This window comes from Hypomesus transpacificus, chromosome 2 (assembly GCF_021917145.1).
Source record: "Hypomesus transpacificus isolate Combined female chromosome 2, fHypTra1, whole genome shotgun sequence".
In the NCBI taxonomy this organism is placed as follows: Eukaryota; Metazoa; Chordata; class Actinopteri; order Osmeriformes; family Osmeridae; genus Hypomesus; species Hypomesus transpacificus.
Window position 1 is genome coordinate 405,336 of NC_061061.1, and position 17,325 is coordinate 422,660.

Consider the following 17,325-nt stretch of genomic DNA (forward strand, 5'->3'; position numbering starts at 1 on the left):
GAGCGAAGTTAGACGGTGTTTGCACAACCACTATGATGTAAAGGGAGTTGTGTACTCAGTGTGGAATGAAACTTAAGTATCGATCTTATCACGCTATCAATCAGGCTATTGATACCAACGTTGGTATCGATAGTTGCCGGGTTTCCCAACCCGGCCACTGTCGGTCTTAAGATCGATATGCCCACCCCTATGCTGTATCATCTCGCTGAGGATCGTGAACACATTTTCATTGATGTCTGTGTCAGTTAGGGCCAATATCATTCCTATAATTTCAGCGAAGCTCTCAATATGATGTAAAAAAAAGTGAACTGGCAGGTGCCTCCATCTCTTCAGCTTCCGCCAACATTTCGACCACTGTAGCATTCAATATTTCATTCATTGAATCCGCACAAGGTGCTGCCACCTTGGAATAGTCAAAAGCAGTCGATTCAAGTTGAACCACCAATCAGAGGCTTTGACCCGCCCCCTGACTTGGTAACGGGGGGACGACAGATTTATTTTGCTGCAGGAAGTTTCACCGTGGATAAATGTAAGTATAAATAAATAAATGTAAGTATAAATGAATAAATGTAAGTATAAATGAATAAATGTAAGTATAAATGAATAAATGTAAACACATGAAAACGTAAACATATATATATATACACACAAATACATTTAACATTTATATATTTTGTGTCATTTATTTAAGCTTTGTGTTGTATAATTGTTTATTTATCCAAGTATTTATTTATTTAGTTTTGGCCCCTATAATCCTCCATAGTTTAGAAGTTACAAAAGTTTTACTCTGTATTTGTTCCTCTTTCAACATTTTATCTAGACGTTTCGTATCAAATTTAAAACACATTTCTGAAATGTTTGAGACAGTGGAAAGGGGATTTTGTGCGTGCATTCGTACCTTGAGAAAAAGGAAAGCTTTTTGTGGGAGAATATAACAAAAGTGGAAATAGAGTATACTTTTAATTCATATGTGAGAGCTTAATACATTGTCATTATATTATATATGTGATATTATATACTGTATATTACACTTAAAGTATCCTTATTTTATAGTTTTGTACATTCACACAATTAGTGACAACTTTAATATATGTTAAGTGTGGTTGTACTTGTACTTTGTAATCACACTTTCAGTATGTTTTTTTACTTGGAAGAGTAGCATATATATTTTTCATATAAGCATCTGCCTCATCAGAGATGCCCAGGTTATATACGGCTTTCATCTCCCTCACAATCCACACATACACACACACACTCACACTCACTCACTTCACGGATCAATTAGGATAATTTATTGAAACAATCTAGCAGATCATACCATCTCCTCAGGCCCCTACTTCTGATAAGCTGGTGTCCCAGATACGACACACCATGAACGTGACACCTCTGATCAGACAGGCTTTCACAGTTCCTTTTTTCAACCATCACTTTCAGCAAAATCAGTTGAATTTCTTCTGACGGAGAAACGTATTTGGTCTTCGATTTAATATTTATGCCTCTACTCAATTCAGACAAAATATCTTTAATCAGTCAATTTTTTCATCTATTATCTAGCTTCGAAGACCGTTCAGTCAGTCTAGACAGAGAAAGCGAGAGAGAAAGAGAGAAAAACCGAGAAGGAACTAAAAAGGGAGAGAAAGAAAAGGATAGAGAAAAAAGAGCTGAGATATGAGAGAGCTCACCTCCACAGTTTGTAACAGGCAGCACTCAGTGGAACACGAAGGCATTTTCAGAGTGAGCTTCCCTCCACAACCGCAATCCTCCTCCTCTCCTATCCCTTTATCCAAAAAACTGTTTCAAAAAGCCTCCTTAAACCGTCCTGACTTCCTCTGTGTCGCGTTGTGTCTGTGTGGCAGTTAGGTATCCGTCACAAAACCCCCTCAGAAGACAGTTGCACCTCAAGTGGCTGCTAACTTTGCTCTGCCGCTTCACAAAGGGTTACACTAGGAGCCGAATCAAACCACACAAGCTAGCCAATCACAGGGCTCGCTCACCCTGATGTAATCATTCCCACACACGCTGACACACATACACACACACTCAAGTCTGTCATGCACATGCCCAGTCCTCTACACAGACGCACAGTCATGCACATGCCCAGTCCTCTACACAGACGCACAGACAGACTAGCTGTGGCTGACTTGTTTCTGGACTGGGGGAGGGTGGGTGGGGGGGGGGGTGGAGGAAAGTAGAGGGAAGGGGGGGGCATGGCCGCCTGAACCTCGAACAATCCCAAGTTTTTCAAGTAAGAGCTTGTTGCCTCAACAAGCATCAAACTTTGGAGATTCACTCCTCAGATCGCTCCTCTCTCCGGAGCCAGATCCTGATACCTTTGTCTCCTGCCGGCTCATGCTATCCACACCCCGGCTGTCGGTCTCTCTACCCCTACCTCTGCTCCTGATCCACACTCCCTGTGCCCTGTGGCGGGCAGGGCAGGAGACAGGGGTCTGTTGGGGGAGGCTGGTCACCCTGCCACCCTCTGTGTGTGTAAACATGTCTAGGAACACACTCCACCAGGAGACTACAGGGACAGAGAGCAGCGGAGGTAATAAGTCACAGAAGTGACACGAGGTGAATTCTCTGCTCTAGTTACTATTTAAAGAGAGTGAGGGAGCTGGGTGTGGGGGAGGGGTGCACATGTGTGGACGAAAGGAAAGGAAAAGTGAAAGAACCAAAGAGACAGAAAGAGAAAGAATGAGAAAGGAATGGTGAGTCAGACAGAAACTTAGAACAGATCTGTAGACTGTGTGGAACACTGACCAGCTGTCTCTCCCTCCACTCCCTTCCTACACACTCCTCTCTCTCTCTCTCCCTTCTTCCTCTCCCTCCATTCCAAAACACTCCTCCCTCTCTCTCTCCCTCTCTGTCTCACTTCTTCCTCTCCCTCCATTCCAAAACACTCCTCTCTCCGGGAGAGACTCTCCCCCTCTCTCTTCCCCTCCCTCCATTCCTACACACTCCTCTCTCCCTATATCTCCCTCCTTCCCCGATCTCTCTCCACTTCCTTCCCCCCTCTTCCTACACACTCCTCTCTCCTCTCTCCTCCCTCCTCCCTCCCTCCCTTCCTACCTCTCAGTGTCTTTCTCGCTCTTATGGACTTGTCTCTCACCCTCTCTCTCTTTCTCTTTTTCTCTATACCCACTCCCACCCTCTCTATCTTTCTCTATACCCCCTCCCACTCTCTCTATCTTTCTCTATACCCCCTCCCGCCTTCCCCCACTGACTCAAGACAGTGAGGCGTGTCGTAAGTCACAGCTCTCTCCTTTCCCCTCTCTCTTTACCCCCCCCCCCCCTCTCTCTCTCTCTTTCTCTCTCTCTCTTTCTCTCTCTCTCTCTCTCTCTCTCTCTCTCTCTCTCTCTCTCTCTCTCTCTCTCTCTCCGTCTCCCCTCTAGCCTTTACCCCCCCCCCCTCTCTCCGTCACAGAAACTCAGAGAGAGGGGAAGTCCCAGCATGTCATAAGGCTCTGTCTGTCTCCCCTCCCTTTCTTCATCTGTCTGTCTCCCTACGTCTCTTTTCGTCTCCCGTTGTAGAGCCACGGCTCTGCGTCCGCGGGAACAGCTGATGTGGAGTCAGTAAGCAGGATAACGTCAATGGGAACGTACCAGTTGACCTAGTAACACTACCAGCACCTAATATTTGTGGTTCATATGTGGTTCGCTCGGTGAGCAAATGTCCGACTGCCCAATTCCACGAAGTCTGTCTGTGATTGTGTGTGCGTTTCATAGAAGGTGTGTGTGTGTGTGTGAGAGTGAGTGAGTGAGAGATAGAGAGAGAGAGAGAGAGAGAGAGAGAGAGAGAGAGAAAGGGGGAGAGAAAGAAGGAGAGAAAGAAGGAGAGAAAGAGGGGGACAGAGAAACTTCCTGTTTTAACACTGCCCTCATTCAGCCGCCCATCTCCATTGACTCAGGACATACTTGTGTGTGTGTAATATAATCCCCAAAGGGTAAGGTGAAAGAACACATACATACACTAACACACGCACACACACACACACAGGCACACACACGCACATTCACACAATCTGACTCAAACTGCCCTGGGCTCAGGGATAGCCCTGCAAGTCCATGTATCTGGGCTGGTTATCAGGACCATGTATCTGGGCTGGTTATCAGGTCCATGTCTCTGAACTGGTTGTCACGACCATGTATCTGGGCTGGTTATCAGGTTCATGTCTCTGGGTTGGTTATCAGATCCATTTATCTGGGCTGGTTATCAGGACCATGTCCCTGGGGTGGTTATCAGGACAATGTATCTGGGCTGGTTATCAGGATAATGTATCTGGGCTGGTTATCAGGTCCATGTCTCTGGGCTGGTTATCAGGTCCATGTCTCTGGGCTGGTTATTAGATCCATGTATCTGGCCTGGTTATTAGGTCCAAAACTCTGTGCTGGTTATCAGGTCCATGTCTCTGAACTGGTTATCAGATGCATGCCTCTGGGCTGGTTTATCACGACCATGTCTCTGGGCTGGTTATCGGGTCTTTGTGAGGCTGTTTTTTATGTAACCTTGAGACCAATCCACATCCTTTGACGGACAATCCTGTTCTATTCTACGGTGTTCTATTTTACTGTGTTATGTTCTACTGTGTTCTATTCTACCATCTAACATACAAAGATCCCTGGTCTTGCCCCTGCGTCTAATCCATCTCTCTCAAATGATCCACTTACCCAACAAGAAACAGCCATTGATTAGGTGACTTGGGTTTGCCAGAATCCCCCCTCTCGCTCTCTTTCCCTGCCCCCTTTCTCCCCCCCCCCCTCTCTCTCTTTCCATGCCCCCTTTCTCCCCCCCTTGCGATTGACAAGTACCTCTTTAATGACTCAACTGTACAGTGTGGTGGCGGTGTGTGGTCAGTGCTGTACTGGGACCAGTGACATACACTAATGAGATTTGCGAGACAAGCCCCCTTCTGAATGAGGCCAGTCAGGGTCTGGAGTGTTCCAGGCTGAGCTGCCAGGGAGCTGGCTGCTCCTAACTAAGTCACTCCATAAACTGTGCTGACTCATAATGTGGAATTCAAATGATTCCTTGTTGTCTAATTATCACGTCAAATTAATTTTCAGTTAGTCCCAAACTGAATTTTCTAGGTCTGAACCAACCAGTGGGTGAGAGGGTTCAATCTTGAAACAGAGCAACCGTCCTGTTATTCTGCTCCTGGCGCTCTGCAAACACCACACACTGTCAGCTACAGCCCCAAACACCACCAGTGTTGGGTAACGTTACTTTTTAAATTAACTAATTACAGTCACTAGTTCCATTCCTTGTAAAGTAACTAGTTACGTTACTTAGTTACTTGCTGTAGACAGTAAGGCGTTAAGTTAGTTTTGCGTCACATTAAGAAAAGTATTTTATTTGTAGGACGATTCACCTTGGTCACTCTTATGCCCAGAAGACACATTTAATGGGTTGATCTCAGCAATACCACATATTGTACTGAATATTCAGTGTCACTCACATATAACATGATCAATCCTCATTATACAGCAAGACGGATCAAAGTAATAATCCACCATAATGAAAAGCAATATTTGCATGAAGTTTTGAATCAAGAAACTCTTTTATCAATAAACAATGTTGTACAATGCCAGGCAGAAGTCTAGTAGTTAGCTAGCTCTACAATTTACCAGGGCTAGGTTTGAATCTAGCAGCAAAACTAAGATAAGCAATAGCTAGGTATATGGTAGCAAAATGGTGTTCACTTATGTACTGAACCAGACAATTGTACTTACTGTAATATAATCCTAAACCTAAACCACTGAACGATAATACATAAATCCCAAGGGGAACCCATTGTCTAGCAGATAAAGACGTTTTCGTAGTTGCCTATATAACGAAAAGTAGCCTCAACTTTCCTAGACTTTTAGCTACATGCTGAGGGCTCGTGACCAAAATACTAAATTAAGTAACGTGTTACTTGTTTGAACAAGGAACTAGTGACGGATTCATTCAATTAAATAAGTAACGTGTTAAGTTACTCGTTACCTGACAAAAGTAGTCTGACTACTGTAACGCGTTACCACACACTGACAGCTACAGCCCCAAACACCACACACTGTCAGCTACAGCCCCAAACACCACAAACTGACAGCTACAGCACCAAACACCACACACTGACAGCTACAGCCCCAAACACTGACAGCTACAGCCCCAAACACCACACACTGACATCTACAGCCCCAAACACCACACACTGACATCTACAGCCCCAAACACCACACACTGACAGCTACAGCCCCAAACACCACACACTGTCAGCTACAGCCCCAAACACCACAAACTGACAGCTACAGCCCCAAACACCACACACTGACAGCTACAGCCCCAAACACCACACACTGACAGCTACAGCCCCAAACACCACACACTGACATCTACAGCCCCAAACACCACACACTGACAGCTACAGCCCCAAACACCACACACTGTCAGCTACAGCCCCAAACACCACACACTGACAGCTACAGCCCCAAACACCACACACTGACAGCTACAGCCCCAAACACTGACAGCTACAGCCCCAAACACCACACACTGTCAGCTACAGCCCCAAACACCACACACTGACAGCTACAGCCCGTTATACGGCCGGTGTGTTCGCTGCAGCTCAGTGGTTAGAGCATTTGACTGCAGATCAAGAGGTTGTGATTTCAATTGCCCCCCTTCCAGTATGTTGCTTTGGATACAAGCTAAATGTTAAACAAATGCATGACTTTGAACTAATGCACTGCCTGTTGCTTACACTGTACATCCCTACAGTTACAGCCTCAGGGTGACGGGGGTGTGTGTGTGTGTGTGTGTGTGTGTGTGTGTGGGGGGGGGGGGGGGCACTGGTTCTTTTCAGGCCACTACAGATCACTGTCCATTTGTGGTCGCCCCATTGGGCACAGATAAAGGAAGACATCAATGCACTCTGATAGACGGAATTGCATGAGCACTCTGTGTCCTGTGCAGTTAAATGTTAAGCTTGAATTCAGAGCTCGGAGATTCAAGTGGTCCGGTTCAGCCCAAAGTGTCTGTCACCTCTGCACCATGCCAGCTAATCCCCTGGGAGCAGGTCCAGGCTTGTTCCGCATGCAAACATGGAAAAATACGTCCTGACAGGTGAAACGAACCAGTCCAAACCACAAGCCTGGCCCCCATTCAACCTGTGTCTATTAACAGGCTCGTAAGTAATCACTGAAGAACTAAATGGTGCTATACCCAGTCTGTGAGGAGATCCCACACACACACACACACTATGGCACGGTGTACACACATACTGTACACATGACATAATAACGTTCAAGAATCACACGGAGGCAGGTTCGGTTGTCTCCTTCTCACAAGCACTGGCTTGACCAGAGGAGAGGAAGAGGCCATCTTGATGGGGTGGGATCAGCTAGCTAGCATGCAGCTGGAATACAGTCCCCGGATCTTTTATCTGGACTGCGTGACCTGATACTGTTCAAGGAGAATGCACTGCATGAATGTAAAGGTAGGGTAGGTCCATTTTGACTTGAGTTTGAGAGGATTCAAACCACAATATCCCACCTCCTCTCTTCAAAACCAATAATTTTAGTGTCTGACAGTGTTTACTGTCAGATCTTGGGATGTGTTGGTTGCTATCATAATGTGAGGTTTATTTTAGTAAATATGACAAAAAATGCTTCAACATTACCTACCCTGCCTTTAAGACAACTACCTTTAAGACAACTACTTAATTGACTGAAAGTTTTGTTTATTGAAGTTCAGCCAATAATGTCGACCAATAGATGAAAATCAATATCCCTAGAAACTTGAGTACAAACTGTTAGGCCTACAGCATTTAGCGACACATTGAGGACTTGATCTGCATTCATACTTGGCTTCAGAGAAATTATTGGACTTATTAGAAATTAGTGTGTGTCTGTATGCATGCTAGCAATGGAATATTATCTAAAGGGCAGGTTTTCTTTAACATGTATCCTAGGCAGGTTAAATCAAGTGGATCCCAAGATACAACTGAAATATGACCAGTTAGTTGGACCCTTCCCCTTTAAGAGAGCACATTCCCCTTTATGAGCATAGAGATGATAGCTTGGTTGAGAGCGGCAGAGGAGGAAGTAATAACGAGAATCAGATGGTGGCCTAAATGCTGTGTTACAGAGTGACAGAGCAGTGAACCCTGACAGGCCTGGCCAACAGTCTGCACAGCACTCTCGTGCCTTTATCTCTCTGTTAGCCTGGTTCTGCTATGCCCAGTTCTGATAGGCCAGTTCTGCAAGTGTGGAATAAGATCAAAAGATGTTAGGAAAGTGGTAGTAAAGTTGACACTGGAGTAGGGGTGAGCAGTATGAACGGTATAAAAATATACCAGTATGAATTTGGCCTACGATATGGAATTTGACTATACCGTGCTTACTGCGGTAGAGCCTTCCAGAAATAAGATTCTGCTAAATGCATGAATGTAAATGTAAGATTTGTCACAGCCCCATCACACCAGGCACAGCATAACATTACTGTACGGGATTTGAAGGCAAGTATCACAATCAATCAACCCAAACATCGCAAGCAATCTTTCGGATCCTCATCAGTTGCCTATTGCACAGATGGAGTGGAGTATCGTTTTTGGGCTTTACCATTCGGTTTTATAAGACAACCTCCAACGTCAACAATTGCCAGTTGAAGAGTGTAGCCATGCACAAAATAATGCCAGGTTGGTTAGAACTGTGAAATGTTTATTGTAGGCTAACAGAATTGACTATTCAGCCAAGTAATAATTTGTTAAAGCTAGCTCATTACAAATATTGAACTAAGTTTTCTTGTGATCCCATAAATGTAGGCTACTGTTGAAAGCTACATGTTTGCTCTTCTCCGTGGGAAAGCACTGCAAAAGTTGTAAAAATTCAACGAATGCAAATATAGCAGCGGTGCAGATTACATTTGTCATGACATTTTGAGAAAAATGAATATATCGTGATATATATATACTGTTACCATCCGTGCTTCAGAAGTACATTTTAGGCCATACCGCCCAGCCCCACACTGGAGTTATATAATCCTGGTCATGTGACTGAAGAATCCTCCAGTGTTAAGGTCACCTTTGGACTGAACATGGCTAATGTCTTCCAGGAACAGAACGCACAAGCTCTAAAACTGAGGCAGTCGCCATGCCAACACGACTTGGAGGATGACATATTAAATCAGGCCAAGGGAAATTCCAAAGACGATCTTAGCCTCTCCTCAGACATGACAACGAGAAAAATGCCTGCACTACAAATAATGCATGTGTTTTAAACTAACAGCAGGAGTGTTGTTAACGCTTCATCAGGGTTTTTTGTTAGTTTCAAATATAATATTGTATATATCAATTTATTCAGGCCAATAAGAAGTGTCCTGGGTTGGCATGCCCCCCCCCCCCCCCCCTCCGTCTCCCTGCCTTTTCTGTCAAACATCACTTAAAAACGATCCAATAAAGCATAGTAGAGACAAAAAATATATCTATATATTTCCATAGCTAAATACATAAAAATACTCCAGACACTTGATATTTTGTCGATCATGCGACGTTGCGATGTGTCTGTCTGAGCTGAGGAGTTGAGGGTGTCTCACGTGTTTTCCAGAGGAGGGTGGGCAGGGTGGGAGGGACCCGGGGCTGAGGACAGGGGAGCTGGCTGGACTGCACAGCTCTGGGAAGGGGTTAGGGATGGCTGGCAGGGAGGAGGTCCTTAGCTGCTCCTCCTCCTCCTGCAGTCTCCTGGTAAAACACACAGACAGACAGGTCAACAGACAGACAGACAGGAATGGTCAACACCAGACAGACAGACAAGTTAACACAAGACAGACAGAGAGGTCACCAGACAGACAGACAGACAAGTCAACACCAGACAGACAGACAGGAATGGTCAACACCAGACAGACAGGTCAACACAAGACAGACAGAGAGGTCGACAGACAGACAAGTCAACACCAGACAGACAGACAGACAAGACTGGTCAACACCAGACAGACGGACAATTCACCAGACAGACAGACAGGTAAACAGACAGACAGACAGGACTGGTCAACACCAGACAGACAGACAGACAGACAGGTCAATACCAGACAGAGAGACAGGAGTGGTCAACACCAGACAGACATACAGGACAGGTCAACACCAGACCTACAGACAGATAGACAGACAGGTAAACAGACAGACAGAAAGGACTGGTCAACATCAGACAGTCAGACAGACAGGCAGACATGACTGGTCAACACCAGACAAACAGACAGACAGGGGTGGTCAACACCAGACAGACAGACAGGACTGGTCAACATCAAACAGACAGACAGACAGGTCAACACCAGACAGACAGACAGACAGACAAACAGACAGGAGTGGTCAACACCAGACAGACAGACAGACAGGTAAACAGCCAGACATACAGGACTGGTCAACACCAGACCGACAGACAGACAGGTCAACAGACAGACATACAGGACTGGTCAACACCAGACTGACAGACAGACAGGTCAACAGACAGACATACAGGACTGGTCAACACCAGACAGATCGACAGACAGACAGGTCAACAGACAGACATACAGGACTGGTCAACACCAGACAGACAGACCGACAGGACTGGTCAACACACCGGACGGACAGGACTGCTGACAGAGGAAGCCTGCCTTGGTGAATGGGTGGTCAAATCGAAGCTTTAAGAGTTGATTGTTTGGAGGGGATTCTAACCCTAACCCAGACAGGCATGGAGCTTGACTTACTCATACCCTTCAAAATCCATCAAAACATCTTCAGCTATTTCCATTCACTGACCTTCACATGAACCCCAAACAGGTAAACTGACTCCTAAACAGAGCTAGCAGCCGTCAACTAGCTAGCTCCTCTCAGCTCCCCTCTGCACTGACGAGGTGGCGTCTGAGCCGTGACGGCTAGCCGGCTCCAACATTTCTACACTACTTGAGCCGCATCCGAGGGAGTTCAAAAGCTCCGATCCTTTTGATGTTGTCACATGTAAGCTGGGGCGGGGGTGAGATGGAGGTCAGGGCTGCATAATCTCCCAGTGTGTGTGTCCTACAGCCACCAGATCTGGTTTCTCTGGGCCTTGATACACAGACCATGCTGAAACCAGACACTCTTTATTCTGGACCAAATGGTCAAATCAGCACAGACCTGGTATATGCCTGATATATGCTCCAAAAAGAGTCATTTGCACTACTGCATGCACCAATATAATACACCTTAGTTCTATTCCCGTGTGCTGTTCTGCTTCGGTTACGTGTTTACACCGCAGGCTCCTTGTAATATGAGCACACCATTACTATGCTGTATCACAAACATTGGGCAGTTTTTACTGTGTGTTTGACCAGTGTTATGCGAGTGGTTATGACTAAAATTAATTTAACAGCCCTTTTTACAATCAGTGTCACAGGGGGTTTCGCACATGTCCACAGAACTGCACCTAAACCAACCTAAATGAACGTGCGTGTTTGTCGAATGTACGTGTATATGTGTGTGTACCTGAAGGCAAGGATGTGCATTGGCTGGGACCTTCGCAGATTTTGTTTGGGCGACACAGACTGCAGCGTGCAGGCCTCTGTGGTCGCGGCTGGGCGCTGCGATTGGCCGTTCTGCAGTAAGGGGGTGGAGTCAGTCAGCAGGCTGCATGTGGTGTATAGGCTCTCGAAGGAAGAGTTCATGTCATTCACCAGCGCCTCCAGATCCACATCGTCATCTGTTGGACAAGGAGAGCAGTCAAACACCTGACCTTCAGACAAGGAGAGCAGTCAAACATCTGACCTTCAGACTGAAACTAACCCAAGGAGAGCAGTCAAACATCTGACCTTCAGACTGAAACTAACCTTAAGCCAAGGAGAGCAGTCAAACATCTGACCTTCAGACTGAAACTAACCCTAACCCAAGGAGAGCAGTCAAACACCTGACCTTCAGACTGAAACTAACCCTAACCCAAGGAGAGCAGTCAAACACCTGACCTTCAGACTGAAACTAACCCTAACCCAAGGAGAGCAGTCAAACACCTGACCTTCAGACTGAAACTAACCCTAACCCAAGGAGAGCAGTCAAACATCTGACCTTCAGACTGAAACTAACCCTAACCCAAGGAGAGCAGTCAAACATCTGACCTTCAGACTGAAACTAACCCTAACCCAAGGAGAGCAGTCAAACATCTGACCTTCAGACTGAAACTAACCCTAACCCAAGGAGAGCAGTCAAACATCTGACCTGCAGACTGAAACTAACCCTAACCCAAGGAGAGCAGTCAAACATCTGACGTTCAGACTGAAACTAACCCTAACCCAAGGAGAGCAGTCAAACATCTGACCTTCAGACTGAAACTAACCCTAACCCAAGGAGAGCAGTCAAACATCTGACCTTCAGACTGAAACTAACCCTAACCCAAGGAGAGCAGTCAAACATCTGACCTTCAGACTGAAACTAACCCTAACCCAAGGAGAGCAGTCAAACATCTGACCTTCAGACTGAAACTAACCCTAACCCAAGGAGAGCAGTCAAACATCTGACCTTCAGACTGAAACTAACCCTAACCCAAGAAGAGCAGTCAAACATCTGACCTTCAGACTGAAACTAACCCTAACCCAAGGAGAGCAGTCAAACATCTGACCTTCAGACTGAAACTAACCCTAACCCAAGGAGAGCAGTCAAACATCTGACCTTCAGACTGAAACTAACCCTAACCCAAGGAGAGCAGTCAAACATCTGACCTTCAGACTGAAACTGCTTCTGGTCGCCAGTGTTGATTCTGTGCTTAAGCCCTGGGGTGTGTTGCATGAAAGGCACACGGCATCTAAACACTATTTACCACACACACGTCTGTGTACTTCCTTTAACCACACAGATACAGAACACAGAGATGGGTGGGGTATGTCATAACACAGAGATGGGCGAGGTATGTGAGAACACAGAGATGGGTGAGGTATGTGAGAACACAGAGATGGGTCAGGTATGTCAGAACACAGTAGGAGAATGGGCTTGTTGAGGTGGTGTACTTGAGTACAAGCTTCTAAAGCAAGGCTTTTGCTCTCTTGGCTGTACTGCAGTTACCCACCGCTCCAGTAGGTGGAACACAACTCCCACTCTGTCATAAACAACAGGAAGTGAATGTCATGGAAGAGAAAAACAATTCCTGCCAAACTCCTACCTCTTAAATCTCATTTTACTTTAAGTATGTCTGCAACTGCCTTTACAAAGTTCGTTTTGCAGGCAGTATGCATACATTTGGGACATACTACTGTACTTTGTGATAACTTTGCGCCTTGAACTGTTGGAGGGCAACCATAGCTCTGCTGTTGTTACTTTATAATGTCTCTAATTAACACAGGCTGAATGATTGACTGATTGAATATTAGTTACTTAAAGTGAATCCTCTTTTGGCCTGTGAATGCATCAACTCCAATGCTAATGCTAAAACTTACGTCAATGCTAACTAAGGTTGCCTTCCTTCCCGGTTATCCTGGGATTCTCCTCTTTTTTTGAAAGACTGTCCTGGTAAAAAAAAAGGATTTCCAGGGACATGAATTGTCCAGTTTTTTGTGATTTTTATAAAACGTCATTTGACATTTCCTTCTACTGCTATTCCACGAGCAGCAACCATTGGCCATCGCTCGCAAAAATCTCTCCTCATTTACATAAAGTTGAGAAAATCTCTACTCGAATCGCTTGGATCGCTTCTCGTCGCTACCCATGATGCACCATGCAAGCGATTCGTCTGGCTCCATTGAAAATTAATGGAAGGCATTGCATCGCTCGCATCGCGTTGCTGTAGTGGACACGCACCGTAACCCTAAACCTCCCTGGAGAGAAAGATAACAGAATCAGGAAGTGATTAAGCAGAAAAGCAGGAGTGTCTCAGTCAATATAAGCTTGGTGAGAGTTTTGGGGTTACGATTTATCCCTTTCAATCAGAAGGTTTCACATGCTGCACCTTGATCTACAACAGTCCTCCTTTCCCTCCCCTCCGCCCCTCCTCCATCCTCCCTCCATCCCCCCGCCCACCCTCCATCCCTCCCTGTACAAGCGCCTTTCATGTAAAGGAATGTCTGGATATTGTTGCCTACCTCGCTGTCACAGATAACACTTAGCAGTAAAGCGGGGCCTCCATTGAGACCCTGGACCCCTCTACAAAGCATAACTGGACCTTCCCTTCTAGACTTCAAATCACTGTTTAAATTCTCCAACCAATCAGATAGGATTATGAGTGCATTAGTGGTATTGATGGGATTTGTAACCTAGTAACTGTGTTCTGCATGGGGAATAGCGAGGTCATATTACCTGGGTCTGTGTACTAACCAGTGTGTCGGGACTATCCAAAACAATTCTGGTGTCGCAGTTATTGTGTAATCGCGGTAAATTGAGCAGCCTGCAATGCTTATGCATAGTCGTTTATTTTGGAATGTGAATTTTGAAACCAAATCCAAACGAGCCGGAGGGGTATAGCCAGGTTCAGATCCCGGTTCAGATCTCCCCATCGTACATCGCTTTGGATCAAACTGAAAAATACACTCAGCCTCAAGGAAAATGTGCACCTAATGTACAGGATTAACTGATAAATCCATTGATTACGTCAGTGCCGGTCCTAGTACATTTGATGCCCTATGCAAGGTTTACCTACACCCCCCCCCCCCCCAAGAACTGACCATATTACAGCCCCCCCCCAGAGAACTGACCATGGTACAGCCCCCCCCCAGAGAACTGACCATGGTACAGCCCCCCCCCCCCCCAGAGAACTGACCATGGTACAGCCCCCCCCCCCCCCAGAGAACTGACCATGGTACAGCCCCCCCCCCCCCAGAGAACTGACCATGGTACAGCCCCCCCCCCCCCCAGAGAACTGACCATGGTACAGCCCCCCCCCCAGAGAACTGACCATGGCACAGCCCCCCCAGGGAACTGCACATGACAATGTACTTTCTGCTCCATTTATTTCCCTGATGGCACCGAGATTCCTGCCCCAGGCCCAGCCACCACGCCCTCCTTGTCTAACTCCCACGCTGCGGCAATATTGTGCTTAACTCTCATGCTCCGGTTAGCATGGAGGGATTTTGTAAAGCACAATTAGATAGAAAGCTTAATTATAATGGCACCCTGTGTCTTTACGAATCAGTCTTTGAACTGCTGAATTGTTTACAGTGGAAGAGCCCTCGTATATATTTCCCCCCCCCCTCCCCTCTTATCAGAACTTAATGGGCGAGGACCTCTGGTGTAGCAGGCGTCTGGTCCAACCCCCCACCCTGGGCCTGGAGTAGCAGGCGTCTGGTCCAACCCCCCACCCTGGGCCTGGAGTAGCAGGCGTCTGGTCCTACCCCCCACCCTGGGCCTGGAGTAGCAGGCGTCTGGTCCTACCCCCCACCCTGGGCCTGGTGTAGCAGGCGTCTGGTCCTACCCCCCACCCTGGGCCTGGTGTAGCAGGCGTCTGGTCCTACCCCCCACCCTGGGCCTGGAGTAGCAGGCGTCTGGTCCAACCCCCCACCCTGGGCCTGGAGTAGCAGGCGTCTGGTCCTACCCCCCACCCTGGGCCTGGTGTAGCAGGCGTCTGGTCCTACCCCCCACCCTGGGCCTGGTGTAGCAGGCGTCTGGTCCTACCCCCCACCCTGGGCCTGGTGTAGCAGGCGTCTGGTCCTACCCCCCACCCTGGGCCTGGAGTAGCAGGCGTCTGGTCGTACCCCCCACCCTGGGCCTGGAGTAGCAGGCGTCTGGTCGTACCCCCCACCCTGGGCCTGGAGTAGCAGGCGTCTGGTCCTACCCCCCACCCTGGGCCTGGAGTAGCAGGCGTCTGGTCCAACCCCCCACCCTGGGCCTGGAGTAGCAGGCGTCTGGTCGTACCCCCCACCCTGGGCCTGGAGTAGCAGGCGTCTGGTCGTACCCCCCACCCTGGGCCTGGAGTAGCAGGCGTCTGGTCCTACCCCCCACCCTGGGCCTGGAGTAGCAGGCGTCTGGTCCAACCCCCCACCCTGGGCCTGGAGTAGCAGGCGTCTGGTCCAACCCCCCACCCTGGGCCTGGTGTAGCAGGCGTCTGGTCCTACCCCCCACCCTGGGCCTGGAGTAGCAGGCGTCTGGTCGTACCCCCCACCCTGGGCCTGGAGTAGCAGGCGTCTGGTCCAACCCCCCACCCTGGGCCTGGTGTAGCAGGCGTCTGGTCCTACCCCCCACCCTGGGCCTGGTAGACATAGCACACACGCTCAACAATATGAGGGGCCATGAAGAACATTGTTCAGAATGACCATATACATGTCCTTTTCTTCTCTTATGAACATATGAAACTAAACATATTTACATATTAGACTGAATACTGTACTGCAGGGTTCCCCAAACTACGGCCCACGGGACGAATATGGCCTGCTCAACAAATTGTTTTTATAAATAAAAATAATAATAATAATCAGTTCACACTGATTAATTTGCATAAGTAAGTAAAAGTTTTGATTTCAATAGCAATGGCTATGAAAAAAGGTCATTAAGATAGTAACAATGCTCTTTTAATAGGCTATATATCCCTTGTTATATAACAAAATAATAACCTAATCTAGCATAATAAATATATTTAAAATCATAATAAAATCTCCACAATAATACTGGTAGTCACTCCGGCCCATGTAATTTTCTGTTACAGACCGACCTGGCCCCACATTAAAGAATGGAAAAATAATCTGGCCCTTGCAGAAAATGGTTTGGGGACCCCTGCTGTACTGGTTTCATATGTGTATGGGTGATGAAAGCACTGTATATTTTTCTGGATTTTTTTTGCAGATTTAAAGTCCTTTGTTTTGGTTATGTAAGGGATAATGCCCGACGAGGTGTACCATATCATCCAATAATAGACAATGCGGAGGCATTCCACGGTTGCTTCCGCGGAGTCCATTATCAGGTGATATTGGACACCTCGAAGGGCATTATCCTGCTTATACCATGGTCACTTCCAAATAAAATGATTCCAAATAAACAATGATTAATATGACTGAGATTAAATCAGCATATATACTTCTGCTACGGGGGTGCCACCCCTCATAATCTCCTGCCACCCTCTTGCCACCCCATGAATACTTTTGTAGCTCCGCCCCTGCTGATTCACCCACCTGTAGTGGTGCAACGGACGGCAAAACTCACAGTTTGGATCAGGCAGCAGTTTTGAGTCACAGGTCAGATCAATTCTCCACAAAACACATGTGTCTAGTCTGTATCTGTTCACTGCAACTCTGCATCGATATTCATGGCATGGATACGTAAGCATCACCGCTCAGAACGGGCCATGACATCACTACCTGCTTATGGTATGTTTACATATTTACCTACTACGCAAATATAGTAAAATGGATGCATTGTAATTCTGAGC

At 46.9% G+C, this 17,325-nt stretch overlaps 1 protein-coding gene across 10 annotated transcripts in view; it reads right to left on the minus strand.

The window, feature by feature from the left end:
• Positions 1-17,325, minus strand: part of LOC124483037 (growth factor receptor-bound protein 10-like) — a 46,659-nt gene that overhangs the window by 11,262 nt on the left and 18,072 nt on the right. For all 10 annotated transcript variants that reach the window (XM_047043437.1, XM_047043436.1, XM_047043434.1 and 7 more), the window contains exons 4-5: positions 11,478-11,691; positions 9,572-9,716 (exon numbers count right to left, since the gene is read on the minus strand). In XM_047043437.1, the coding sequence (XP_046899393.1) occupies positions 9,572-9,716; positions 11,478-11,691 (359 nt within the window). The remainder of the gene's footprint in view (positions 1-9,571; positions 9,717-11,477; positions 11,692-17,325) is intronic.